Raw genomic sequence first — 14374 nt, 5'->3', positions numbered from 1 at the left:
GCCTATTTTCCTTATTGATTTTCGGTAAAACACCATGTATCCACAAAATTTCGCCCCCCCCCCCCCATGGCTGCGGGCCTGGTTCGCGCTCATCCTGTGTATGTTCTTTCCGTGCGTCCTTTCTGCTCGAGCAGCGCGTTGCGAGTTTCGAGCCGCTTGCCGTTCTTCGCATGACATTACAATTTGTTGCTATGTCATTCATTCCTTCACCCTTATCCCGAAAAAATGCACAACAAACGCTCAATGACGTCTGTGAAGACATGTTTAATTTTTGTGTTAGACCGATTGCTATGACAGAGGGAACAGCCATGTTTTTTTTTTTGCCTTTCGTCGTTAGCCTGCGTGTTTGCGAATTGGCCCTCTATAGACCTCAGTTATCGCGCTCGTTTTGTGGTGCCTCTTCGGTGTGTGTAAACGTCCGCCAGCAGTATCTCTTCGAGTGTGCAGTTATCCAGCGCTTCCTGCTGAAACGTTTTTCCCGTTGCCGTTGTGTGGTTTCAACGTATCTGCTGGAGGGTTGCTTCGAGGTCCCACCGCGGCTAGATGAAGCCACTAGTGTGGCTTCATCTAGTGGTGACGGAGCAATAACTGGCCTGCGGCGTTTCAGCCGTGTGGAGGGTTCCCCGTCGCACCGTCGTTTCTCCAGGCGGCGTGCGCGTCCGCGGCAGCTGTGGCGGAATCGCCGCGCGCGCTGGCGGCATGTGTCTCGATGGCTAATCGGCCGCAGCGCTCCCTCCGATAAAGCCGGCTCGCGTCGACGGCAGCAGACTCTGCTCGAAAGTCCCATAGCACACGGCTGGCCGGAGCCATGGCCGACTGCGAGAGGGTGCACAATCTCAACAGCACGGCGTTGCAATGCGCTTTCGTTCGGGACACTGCCGACTGTCATGTGGACGAGTCGTGGATAGAGTACACCACTTTCGCTTACTGTGGTCCGCTCGCGCCCTACTTTCCTATCGGCACCGAGGTGCTTTGGATCGCCCTGCTGTTTCTTGTGCTCGGCATGACGGCTGACGACTTCCTGTGCCCAGCGCTCGTGGTCATGTCGCGCACGCTACGCCTCTCGGAGAGCGTGGCGGGCGTCACGCTGCTCGCCTTCGGCAACGGGGCGCCCGACATAATCTCCTCGCTTGCGGGCATCGAACAGTCGCGGCCCGCGCTCGTCATCGGAGAGCTGCTCGGCGCCGGCACATTCGTCACCGCGGTGGTGGCCGGCACTGTGTTCTTGCTGTGCCGCTTCGAGCTGGAACCGGACTCGTTTCTGCGCGACACAGTCTTCTACTTGGCCGCGTCTTTTTGGACCTTCTACCTCTTCTATGACGGTGGCGTCACTCTGGGTCATGCCGTCGGCTACCTTGGCCTGTACTGCGTCTACATTGTGGTCGTGCTTGCCGTCCACTTCTGGAAGCAGGCTCACCCTGAGGAGGTTCCCGCACTTCCGGACGTCGCTCCAAAAGTAGTATTGGAAGTGCCCGCGGAAGCTCAGACCACTAGTCACCTGCTCATGCCGCCGGTTCCACCCGACTGGGTACAGGAGCGGAGGTCTTCGGTCAGCAGCGTGGCGAGCAACGGCAGCGCCGGTGACGCACGACGACGGCGAAGTTCTACGGGCAGCCTCCACCGACACCACGAGCACGCCATCGCGGCATTCATGCAGGCTTCGCACGAGGCATCGATGGAGCGCCGCATCTCGCAGTGCTCGCAACCGCCACTCGAGCCTGTTGTGATGAGTGAGAAGACTCCTCTTCTCGGCGCCACCGGGACTTCCGCGGTCGCTCAAGACACGAGCCCTTGGGCCGAATTCCTATCCCAGCTGGTGCCTTGGGACCCTGAGGAGTGGGTCGAACGCGGTGTCGCTGGAAAGATATACGACGTTGTCACATTTCCTGTGCGGTTCGTCCTCGTGCTCACAGTGCCTGTCGTGGACTACGAGAACGCTAAGAACAACTGGTGTCGTCCCCTCAACGCCTTGCACTGCGTGACCTCGCCTTTCTTCGTGGTAGTCGTTCTCGGCCGCGCCGACGACTACGTAGCCGACAAAATTCCCTCCTGGGTGCTGGCCCTGCTCATTGGCGGCATCGCTGCTACACTTGTGTGGTTCAGCTCCAGCTTCGAGAGCGCACCGCGCTACCATTTTGCCTTCGGCTACGCGGGTTTTATTCTGTCTGTGCTGTGGATCTACGGCGTGGCCAATGAACTTCTGGGGCTCTTGCGCACTTTGGGACTGGTGGCGGGCGTTAGCGACGCAATTTTGGGTCTCACCGTGCTAGCGTGGGGTAACAGTCTCGGAGACTTCGTGACCAACGTGGCCGTGGCGCGTCAGGGGTATCCGAGCATGGCTATGGCGGCGTGCTTTGGTGGGCCGCTTCTCAACCTGTTAATGGGCGTCGGTCTTCCGTACACGGTCAAACTGGCGCCAGTAGGCTTCGGGGCACGGCTTCCGTTGGAACTCACGCCCCTCGTGTCAACCCTCTACGGAGGTCTTGTTGCTTCACTGTTACTGTCGCTGTACGCCACGTTGTTCTGCCGGTACCAGTCCAGTCGCATCCACGGAGCGTCCCTGCTTGCCTTGTACGCGCTCTTCTTGGCAGCTGCAGTGACCATTGAGACCACGCACGCCTAGTCAGAACGCGCGCCTTGTGAAAATTCAGGATACAGTGACTCCTGTCCCGCGTAGGTGACTGCTCTTTTGGAGAAGCAGGACATTCGGTGGGAGGATCGTGCCCTGGAACCTGATACCCTCTGTTTTCACGGCGTAAACCTGTAATCTCCGTTCTTCCACATCGACGTGGCTGCATGTGCCTGCGCACTTTGTGCATACTACACTTAGGCGGACTTTTAAACTATATACTGCCCGAGACAGCACTGTGCACCCAGTGATGTGAATCAGTGACAGGCGTCACTTCGGCTGTCGTGGTAGGACGACCCGTGAACCTGCTCCCCTCATCCTTTTTGACTATTGTGGAAGATGTTGTCCGAGACACCTCATCGCACATTGTGATTTCCACATCGATTTATGTCATGGACTGGGAGTATAAGGATGTGCGTCAATTTGCGCATTATGTTGACGTATCGTTAATAGTTGCCAAGGGGGTGTAGTGGGGAAGAAGAAAAAAACCCTATCGAGTCTTATACGGTGTTGTGTTTTGAGCTAGTCGTCATGACTCGTATTTTCCGTCGTTTACTAACTTGCCCATCACGACAGTTTCGTTGAGATAACAAATGAGATGCATGTGATTTTGCTTTCATTGTTTCTCGTGGAGTGTTAGAGATATGTAGAGTTCACTACGGTAATGTGGAAAGCGTTTTCCCCGCTGTGATAGTCTTTTTACAACGAGTGACATTCCTGTAGCGCGGCTGATAAGACCCGGTGCTTCGTCCGTGACCACCTCGACGGAATTCGTGGCGATATATACGCCCGCGTTGTCGCTGGATGGTTCGAGCCTATTTTAGTATCATTGACCGTTAACGGAGTGTATACAGTCACTAATACTTCGTGATTTGCTTACCGAAGTACCGACATGAACCATATATTATGAAAAGATCACTGGGCTTTTCTTTTTCTTGGCGGGGGGTCCGTGCATATATCTGCACATATATATACGTGCATATATCTGCACGGATCTGTTATACTTCGATTGGTATTAGAATAGAGCCGCCCAGAACGACAGCAAGTTGAGCTAGTTGGTGGGGATTCATTGTGGAAGAGAACAAGTTGTGCAAATGCAAACGCGGACGCAAACCCTGCAGACAACACAAATGCCGGCGTTTGTGTTGTCTCGTTCTCTCGTGTCCGGGTTTACACGTTTTACTTTTCTCCACGAAGAGCCACGCACTTGCGTCAGTCGAGTCCCAGTCTTTTGCACAATGTTGCAGTCTGCGAGAGCTTTTGTAATGTACTTACTGGGATACCGTATTCCCACGTCGTGGTAATTAATTGTCTGCTTTATTGTACGTTTAGCTCAGATAACGTAATCGCATATTGTTTTCTTAAGCTGAAATCAGTGTCGGCTTCATAGACCGCCAAGAAGCCCCTTGTTGAAAGTGGCAACGAATCGAAGCTGTATTTTAGGCATATGACCCATGCGCACTCGTTCTGTAGCATACTTAAGGGAAGTAGATTTTCTGCAGCACAGGGATATATAGGCGAAAAAAAAAAAAATGTCCTAATGCATATTCGTGCGTGTCTAGATCTCCGCGCTACATGCCTCAATTGTTTCCTGTGCCTGTGGATTTCGAATATTTTCACTACCTCACACCGCTTCTATATACGATGGCCTACTGTAGGAGTTTGCAGCTGAAACTGAATTTTGTTGCTGACCACGAAACGTACGTCTTGTGCCGTCCGCCTGTCACGCACGATTACTCTTCGTAAATTGCAGACATGAGATGCGCCCAAGATGTCGAGTATTCGTTCAGGCACCGACGACGCATTTTTCTGGTTTAGATGCAGATTAGATACAGACGCACCTCTGAAACAGCACCTGCGTTCGGTTCAGGCGCCATAATGCCATTATTGCCTGAGTAAAGCAGTACGACTGTGGCTCTGTTTCCCACTATGTACTATATGGTGCAACCTTTGACTCCGTATTGTTTCAGCCGTATTTTTCTTAATGTCGCAGAACGTTCTTCATGTTATCCCTACCACCATCGGAGGGCGCTGACCAATCCAGACCTTTATTTCTTGCGACTACGACTTCTGTCTCCCTTGTTTGCTGCACTATATATAGGTCCGCGCTTTGCGGTTAGTATAGGCAGTCGCGTTAAGGTGGCATGATATGTTGTTAGCCACGTGTGTAATGATTCTCCCTGTGCTTGAATAGAGCCGTGTTGTAGACATTGTGCGGACAATAGCGGCGTCCGCGACTTTCCTCCGCCGCCGCCCCCCTTGTTCTCGGCGCCCAATCAGCGAGGGCAAAGGGCCTTTTGCGCTGCTCAGTAGACGAGGAATTTCCCGTCTGTTCGACACGTGCTTCGATCACCTATTGGTACGCGCGCCTGTGGCGGTTGTCAACAGAGCGAGTCCATCAGCGGCGGCATTCGCGCGCTCCATGACTCCGTCTTCGTTTCGCGTGGTAGCACTTCTGTGTAGCATGCTTCTCCCTCTCCAGAGCTGGTATAATGTAACGATTCCTTTGCGAGTCTATTCCTTCGACACCGTGATATCGAGCACCGATCTGACCATTGCCGATGTGCGAAAACGAACAGCATTGGAATGGAATCGTTACGTTATCCCGGCAGAGCAGGCCTAACGCGTTCTAAATTGACGCAGCGGTATTTCACAGATCTGCAGTTAGCGTGTGCGCTGATGCGCTGCCTTGGTAGCGTGTCCGATGTCTACGATAAAATTTTCCTGTTCTAGCTGTCGTGCCTGTTTTTATCGTCTGACACTGCTGCGTTTTGTGAGTGGAGGCGATTAAGCTTTGGGGCAGTATTCCCTGTTGTTTTATTTTTTTGTTGATTGCGAGCTCCATCTTTGGCTTAGTTTACATGGAATCGAATGTTACAAAATATGGGTCACAGTTGTTCGTTGGCTAAACCTATATTCGCACGATTGGACAGATCAGTGATTCAGTCCGCAGACGACCGTGACGTGGCATAGCCTCAACGAACCGTGTCGCAAGCAGCTCGTGCGCATTTCTGCTTGTGACGTGATTTGGCGGCACTACATACCTACGTCATGCTCATCCACCGGCTGAATCGCCAATCCATCCCGTTATGCGAGTCCAGCGTCTGACCTCTGCAGTCTTTCTTTTCTTCACCTATAGGTGGAAAGATATCGAAACCGAATGATGCGATAGGCGGTATCTTCTGGCGCTGCATTTGGAGTTCTGAGCTGATATCCAGTAATGATTCAGCGGAGCGAACCGTTTTCTTTTTTCCCGTCGCGTGATTAGTCCGAACGCAAGCGTGATTCTGGCCAATACGGAAGGGCAAGCGAATGGGTTCGCTTTCTGAATCACCTGGTTTCGCTCTTGCGCAATGCCTCTGGCGCCATTTTTGGGTGCGCTATGTAGGCTGTTTCTCAAAATCCTTCTACTGGTGTCTGCTGCTCCGTGTGCGGGCACGCTCTTATTCTGTTTAGCAGGGGCGGTATTCTCGAACGATCACCTTAACGAGATTGTCCGTGAGTCGACACCTCTCACCGCGGTATCGCCCGTGGGTTGTCCCTTTTGCAGTAAGCGTGAGGAACGCTGTCGGTCGGAGACGTTTCACGTGGTGCGTCACGAGAGAAATATTACAAAAGTGGTAGCATTTCTCAAACTGTGACCATGCGAGAATACTTCTCCCCATGTTTTGTGATAGACTGCAGGAGGCAATGCGCCGTGCTTTTATTTGCACGCGTCCTTCCTTCGTCCTAATGCTTTCTTGACAAATATGAAGGCGTATTATGACCTTCCTTTTCGGTACCTGCGACACTGTGTGGCCTATAGACCACTATGTAAACTTCCCTTCTACGCCACAAGAAAAAAAAAAAAGAAAAGCATGTGTCAATCGATTTGTTGGATGACTCGGTAGTTGAGTACTGTTATGTTTTTTATGTATTTAGGGGAACTGAAAAGCACTCGAAAAAAGGCTCAAAAAATAAATCCTGCCGTGGTACTTTGCCCCTTTTTTTGTCTTTGTTGTTAATCATTCACTATGTTTCCATGTGCACACAAGTCAAAATGCAGTGATTAAATTTAAGGAAATGTATCAGTGGGCTTTACGTGTCAAAACCACGATATGATTATCAGGCACGCCGCACTGGGGGGGGGGGGGGGGGGGGGGGGGGGGGGTCTCCGAATTAATTTTGACCACCTGAGTTTCCTCAACGTGCACATAGCACGCGGGTGTTTTTGTATTTCGCCCCCATCGAAATGCGGCCGTCGTGGCCGGTAATCAAACCCGCGCCATCGAGCTTATATAGCAGCAAGCACAACTAGCCGTCGAGCTGCCACGGCGGATAAACGTAACGATTCAGGACTGGCTTTGACTCAGTATTGTAGACTTTGCCCACCAGATTGTATATGATTCGTTAGTTTACATAGTATAGGTATGGACGAAACAGTTGCGGTTTTTTTCTATCCCAGACCTATTGTTTTTGGCATGAATGAGTGTTAATATTTCGACGGCAGGGTCTCTTGAACACAGCATAGCGAAAAGACGACGCGTTGTTTCATGTTGTCTATAGTTTCGCCATCGATTTATTGGAGGAGCTCTCTTTTTTTTTGTTCTTTTTCTTTTTTTTTTTTGCCTCCTTGTCTGATCAGCCTTCGCCGGACTTTCCAAGGCGATTCAGTTCTGCGGCTTAGGACGTGCACTCCTCGTCAGCATAGAGTTGCGAGCATACTAAAATGTCCACAAGGAGCGAGAGAGAGTGTCCGTGTTAAATTTCTAATCCAAGTGGTTCTTTTGCTCCAGTTTGTTTCTTGGCGGCGTCGTCTCTCGTATCGCCCTCGTTGCAAGGCTTTAGAAGTACGGTGACATTTCTGTTTTTTTTTTTCTTTTTTTTTTTTACCCTGGCTCAAAGCACGACGGAAAAGCGAGCTGCCGACTTGAGAAGCCTCCAGAGCAGCGAACATGGATGAGCCACCTCTCCATTTGAGTTTGCCTTTCCGGCTCGCTAATTGCGCGCAACGCCCACTGGAATCGCGGCGCGCTCCTTGAGGCAGCTTCTCTTGGGGCAGCCTTATCGTTGGTGGGCATCGATAGTGCCGATCGAGCTCGGTCAGCTTGTAACGATCCCTCTCTCCCTCTACGTACACATCACGTGATCACGTGTTGGCGGTACCCGCCACTTTAGCGAGTCCTTTGCGCCGTTTCCAATGTTTTGGTTGGGCGTATACGATAAGCCACTGGAGCGGTTATCGGCCGAGCGAGATTTTGTTTTGTCCTTCCGAACAATGGGGCACTACGCTTGCACAGGCGGTGCGCCGTGCGATTGGGGCGTTTCGCGGTATTTTTTTATTGCGCTTGTCGCTGGAACGCTTTATCAGCTATTTTGTTTCATTTGTTTTAGTTCTGTGCAGCTACAAGGCAGGGACACGGGGTGAAGAGCGCCAGACTATAGATAAGCGCCTGTCCTCTCTCCTTTCCCCGTCGTCTGTTCTTGTTGGCGCTTTCAATCGAGAATGACGCATACTGTCGTGTCTTTATCGTGAAGACGGGCGAATCGATCGCTCTCGGCAAAAAGAAGAAAATCGAAAGCGCACTCTCGATTTTTCGCATTTCCTTTTACCGTAGACTCGTGTATCTAACGGGATGTCATTCAAGCTTTGTGTGTCAGCAGGCGACACTGATTGTGCGATGCAGCAATAGGGAGCTTTCGAAGCAGCGTGTTCGGCTTTGCGAGCAAAAGCGCCTGCTCTTCTGTACGCTTTTGTGTTCTTTCGTATCATTGCGCCTGTTAATGGCCAGACCTTTGACTTTTGGTCCCCGATTTATAACGCATAAATCGGAGGAATTCATGTCTGTGCTATACGCCGCATCGCTGATTTTACTGGTGCACTTGATTGTGTACGGCCACCTGTCTATGTTTCATTTTCTCTGCCATATGTTTACCTGTCACTTTTCAACGCCGTAAAATTGTCTTTCTGGAATTCTAGCGTGGTATCTGAAGACTCTTGTTCTGTGCATCAGAATTGCGTACCTCTATGACCCCGCGTTGGCAGACCCGAGAAACGCGCGTTCGATCCCGACCGCGGTGGCCGCATTCCGATGGAGGCAAAATGCTAGAGGCCCGTGTGCTGTGCGATTTCGGTGCTCGTTAAAGGACCCCAGGTGGTCGAAATTATCCGGAGCCCTCCACTATCCTGAGTCGCTTTCGGACGTTAAAAAAAAAAAAAAACTCCATAAACCAACCAGAGTTACGTACCCCTCGACCATATCCGATCTTGGCGTAAAACAGCGCAAGTTTTCATTGCCACTATACTCGCGGACAACTTTTCTTGACAATGAAGGGAAGGCTACGGGGGCGGAGCTACTGTACATGTACTGCGCCGCGAAGTAGTCCGGTTCGGCGCGCGTTTCGAATTTAGTTTTGGTTTGTGAGCCTTCCGTACCTCCTGTGACGGCCATTTCATTATTCGAACGGCCGTCACAGGCTTACACAGCCATTTGTTAGTGAAATTCGTCACACGCTCTCTCGGCGAATTGTCGGAAAAGCTGGAGGGTGACGAGCGCTCACCTGAAAACGAAGGCGCCATTTTGACTGTGAGGTGCACGTAAAAGGTGCGACGTTTTCACAGGTGCAAAAACGCGAAACGACACTGCATAAATCAAAACAAATATAAATATCTCCTTGGTGCGCGCTGACTCTCTCTTCAAACAGCGCTCCGTAGAAAATAAAGCAATGTTGTTGTTTTTATTCTCACGCAGAAAACACGGACGCAATTGTGGGACTATAATCTCCAATGGTAGCACACGCGTAGTTCGGCTCTCTATAGCCTTCCCTTCATTGCCAAGAAAAGGTGTCCGCGAGTATAGATCACCGTATACAGTGGGATCGACATAACGTTGGGGACACAGGGTTAAAAAAGAAACACCGTTTTGAAGCGTGATTATCGTTTAGCAATCGGCTGTTACAACGATTTGCTGAAGCTTAATTTTGCCAGAGTATGTTTGGAAGACCACGCTTTTGTACGCGGGCCTTTTACCGATTTGTTGTTCTTATGGCCGAAATGGAGTGCGTACAAAGCATATCTGTTAGTACTAGGGGTGTGTGAAGAGTGAATTTTGGAACCGAATTGAATACTGTTCGAATAGTTTTCTAATAGTACGACAACCATTTTCAAAACAGTCTTAGAACTCACGAAAAGGAAATTGACTACCATCCGTTTGTAGCACGAAGCCACAAGGAAATCCACACGGATTTTTCGGAAATAAAGCATCTCAGTTGCTGGCAAAATGGTTCTTAATCCTTCCGCCACCTTGCGGGATTCCGCAAAACTGCTTTGTAATAATAAAGTCTTAGAACTCCACAACATTTTATTTGAATCAAATATTCACAGACTCTCACCAAAGAACATCGCGGCTACTTTTAACCGACTCAAAATACCACAACTATGAAAACTGAGGTAAACTCGTATACAGCAACGACCAGGGCCTTCGAAATATTTTGTACCTGTGAAATATAGCGGTGACTACAGTTATGAAGGTGATACTTTGGTCGCCTGCTTTTAAATAAAGTTGAGACATAACCACAGCGTACGCTGTGGTGTTGTTTTGTAACGCTTAATTGTATCTGCCTTTAAAAATTACGAAGTGGATTAAGGCAAAAAAAAAAAAAGTACAGCAGCGGGCCCCTGACTCGTTTGATTGGCGATATCGATTAAAGGAAACAAACTACGAAGGCAGTGCTTTCTATAGGTATTACATTGACATAAATTTTTAAAAGCTTCGTCTACAAAATAAAAATATTTGCAGGTTTTCTTCCTTTTCCCATCTGCGTACCTTGTCTTTGCTGCACTGCGTGCGGTGACTGGCTTTTCTGTATAAAAAACGCTGCATGAAGTGCTGGATCGAGGATGGCGGCTGGCAGTATCGCTGTCGTGCTTCTGGTTTATACCCTCGCATCACTAACGTGAAACGGCATATAGGTGGCCTAATCTTCGCCATTGGCGTGCCATGTCCCGTTGTATAATCTGTGCTCTCCCAGCGCCCGCACCAAAACTTCCTATTGATCTGCGTAATTCGTTCGTTCATTTACTGATTACTTCTTTCGTGTCGTTCTTTGAGAACATTGCCCATCTCGCGGCTTCACTGGAAGATGCCGCGAAGTTGACGACGGCAGTTTTCGCGCGGCACGTACACGCCATAAATGCGCCCCCGGCAGTCAGCGCCCCGGCGGGCGATTGTGGTGGGCGAGCGGGGACAAGATTGCCCGCACGTGCGGCCCATCATCGGCGCGTCTTTCATGCGGCAGGATGGGCAGCACGCGCCTCGCATATGCGGAAGCCCCGCCGCAAGTGATTCCGGCGGTATATAACTGTGCATTCGTCTTCCCTTGTGGCGCCGTTTCAGCAGTATGAATCCGTAGCAACTTGCCCAGTTGTCTGTCCTTATAAGGTATATAACTGCCTATATGACGCTTTTCATCTTCCATTCTGTAAGTACGTCGCATACGAAACCGCTTCATGGCGCAAGGTAGAGCGTAAGAGAAATTAACTGGTTACAATGCTCGCTGTCAACGTTGTTGCATTTTTTCTTACGTCCATGCAGTTTTTGCATATCATATGCCCTTGCAGCGCATGAGAACCATTCAGAGGGGCGCCATCTATTGTCTAACCTTTATCTCACATCCACGTAAGACTTCAAGTACTAGAGCCACCCTAACGGGATGTGTTCGCAAGTTCGCAGTGTCCCAATCAACGTTTTCGTTTGTCGGCAAACGATAACATCTATATAGTGGGGTACAGCTTTAGTAGAAGGCAGTGGCATCCCCATCTCAAAGACTGGATGCGCACAAGCCTGCACCAATAGGCGCGCGCCGGCTCATGACCCATGACTGACGCTTTGAGCCGGACGCCTCATGAGGTCAAGTACACTCGGCTGATGGGACGCTTCATTCACAGCTTTCTCCCCCGGCGTCGATAATTTCCCTTTTCAGAACGGGGACGTATAAGTGCGATGTCATCCTCGCGACAGCGCCAGTGCGTCTTGTTGCTGCTCGTCTGCGTGACGCACACGCCGTATACGGCGCCGCCAAAGGTGTGCAAGAAGCCCATGGAGTTTTACGTAAAATGTGAACTGTAGCAGCGACGTCATCCGTTCCCTCGCTGTACTTAGCAAGCGCGTGACCGAAATGCCGAAGCATTAAGCATAAACATTCCTCGTTTTCGCTCTTCGTCGATCAGCTTGTCAAGCTGATGGATCTCTGCGTATTGATTGAAACGTTTTGTTGCGAGTTATACGATGTCGCGTCATTGCCTGGGCCTTCTCAGCTGCTTGTCCAGCTCAAGGCCGCAGGACCAGCGCTCCTACGTACTCGCACGTGAGCCCCGCTGCAAGCCTCCTTTACCGATTTCACTGGTTTTGTGGTCGCATGCGTGGTTTATATTTGAACTAACAGAAGTAGAAAACAGACCATAGTAAATAGTCGGGGCTTTTTCCCGAGACATTTGTGCTGCGGCCTGTAGGGAATAGGGTAAGCTTAATGCAGCCAGTAGCTGAAGCATTGCGAACAGTAATCGCAACGGACGGTCATTCGCAGTCCGCCTTCGCTGTCACGCCTGTTTTTTTACGTACTCATTGGTGTCGGTGTACTATGGCGGCCGTGTATATAGAGCGTGCCTGTTATGCGCTACGGATTCCGCGGCACGGCGGTCCATTCGCGTGGTCTTCTCCCGTGAATTCTTGGTAGCAGGTGCCCGGACAGATGAAGACGTGTGGCCCTCCTCGGCAGTGTCGTCCATCCAGGATGCCTTCCATTATTCAGTGCCCGCCCGCGCTCCTGGTATGCGCCGCGCCTGTCGGAAACTCGCCTCGCCTCGTCTTTCTGTCGCGTGGTCTAAGGCTCCGTGGCCGACCGTAATGTGCACCGCCACCGCGGCTGAATTATTGAGTCCCGGTGGTCGCGCCAAGCGGGCGCGCGTGCAACTTCATCCATAAGCAACGGCCGCCGCAGTCCTGGCATGTACTACTGGCTCCATCCCCGCGCTTCGCGGCACCGCAGCGTCGCACGAGGACGTGACAACGATCGTCTTTCTCGGGGGCGGCCCGGTGCGTAACGATTGCGGTCGATCGGCATGTCGGGACCTTATCAGGAGAAACTGCTTCGTCTGGGGCTATAGTCCCCCTCTGGAGAAAGATCATCAATTCCGAACGCCAGTGTTCTTGCATCGATCGCGGCACGCGAACTTCGAAATAGGCTCGGTTGCCTTTTGCTGCCCCATGTTGACCCTTCTCTCCTCATGCGTCTCCGCACACGCGCCGAGGTATAGTTGTGTGCTCAAGTGCCTCCTTCCAGCGCCTCCGTCTTCATTTTGTCCAGTTTATCGCACGCCGACTGATGGCTAGCGTGGCTTGAACGTATGTCCTCTCTAGAAATCTCGTTGGGTTCCGTACATGCGTTTTCCGTAAGAGCGCGTACCACGTGTGCTTTACAGTGGAAAGTGTTTTGTTTGGTATTGGAAGAGGCGTCGAAGGAGCGTAGAGCCAAAAAAGAACAATAACTTTCGCTACGGCCCATTGAAGTTTCAAATTTTCTGTTTTCGGTTCAGGTCTGACGAAACTGATAGTGTTATAGAAGGGTCTATTTAATACATACCTGCCAAGTCTCGTGGATTTTCCGGGAGACTCCCGGATTTCGACCATTTCTTACATTTGTACGGTTGGCAGGGAAATCTCCCGGAAATGGACATTTTTGTGCGTGATCTGGCCACATTGACAAAAATCCAACCCAATCCGATTCAGGCTTTTTGCGAACACATCGCGTATAGCATTATGTAAACCAGTTTAGGAGGCGTTGATGTAAACGTACACTAGAATCTCGGTGACACGAAACTGGCTGATACGAATTCGTGAAATTCCCCAGCCGAATTTCACTGTCCAATGGGCCAAAATTCGCATGTTCGGAACTTTTTCCGCGTCGCGGCGGGTTATATAAACTTTGGTACCGCAACCGTCGAGCGACGTCCGAGAGCAGCGTTCTTGGAAGCTTCGGAAGTATGCGCGCGGCCAGCGCACGCACTGTCAGAACTGTGGTTATCGTTTGCCAAAACCGTTGTGGACGAAAGCGCGGTCGCTCTGACACCATCATGTATGGCGACGATGAAAGTGACGGAACTCCAAAAGTGCACGCGCGTCCAGCTCTCGCCCAGTCATAGCGACGCTGCGGACAAAACCGCGGCAGATGCTATCATAGATAGCAACAAACGACCTAGTTTTGGGGCCGTATTCTCAAACAATCGCAAAAGTATCGCCTTTGGTGCGCGCTGATTGGCTGTTGAGCAAAACCGGAAAAGTGAGGGCGCCATCTAGTATTTCCGTCGACGTAACTGTGCTCTACGGCGCTCCTGACATGCTTTGAATAAACGAACACACCTTATCACCGTCGGTTGGTGGTGAAGTCTAGCATTACAGTGACATAGACGGTAACTTCTAGTATTCAATCCTCGGTCGATGTGCGCAACATTTTTAAATGCGAAGCATTTCTTAGCTAACTTCTGCGACTTTGAGCGTGTCTGTCTGTCTGTCTGTCTGTCTGTCTGTCTGTCTGTCTGTCTGTCTGTCTGTCTGTCTGTCTGTCTGTCTGTCTGTCTGTCTTTCTGTCTGTCTGTCTGTCTGTCTGTCTGTCTGTCTGTCTGTCTGTCTGTCTGTCTGTCTGTCTGTCTGTCTGTCTGTCTGTCTGTCTGTCTGTCTGTCTGTCTGTCTGAATTGGTATATCATAAGA

The 14374-nt window shown here is 50.7% G+C and overlaps 2 protein-coding genes across 3 annotated transcripts in view; both read left to right on the top strand.

Annotated features, from left to right (window-relative positions):
• Positions 1–14374, top strand: part of LOC119379248 (cyclin-dependent kinase 14) — a 150646-nt gene that overhangs the window by 72670 nt on the left and 63602 nt on the right. The window lies entirely within an intron of this gene.
• Positions 668–4009, top strand: LOC119379247 (mitochondrial sodium/calcium exchanger protein). The gene has a single exon (XM_037648492.2). It carries the CDS (start codon positions 809–811, stop codon positions 2621–2623), a length of 1815 nt encoding a protein of 604 aa, XP_037504420.1. The 5' UTR covers positions 668–808; the 3' UTR covers positions 2624–4009.

This window comes from Rhipicephalus sanguineus, chromosome 1, assembly GCF_013339695.2.
Source record: "Rhipicephalus sanguineus isolate Rsan-2018 chromosome 1, BIME_Rsan_1.4, whole genome shotgun sequence".
Classification (NCBI taxonomy): Eukaryota; Metazoa; Arthropoda; class Arachnida; order Ixodida; family Ixodidae; genus Rhipicephalus; species Rhipicephalus sanguineus.
This window is presented reverse-complemented; position numbering and strand designations above follow the sequence as displayed.

Excerpts from the sequence above, each read along its gene's own strand:
- LOC119379247 (XM_037648492.2), top strand. The coding sequence starts at position 809 with ATGGCCGACTGCGAGAGGGTGCACAATCTCAACAGCACGGCGTTGCAA.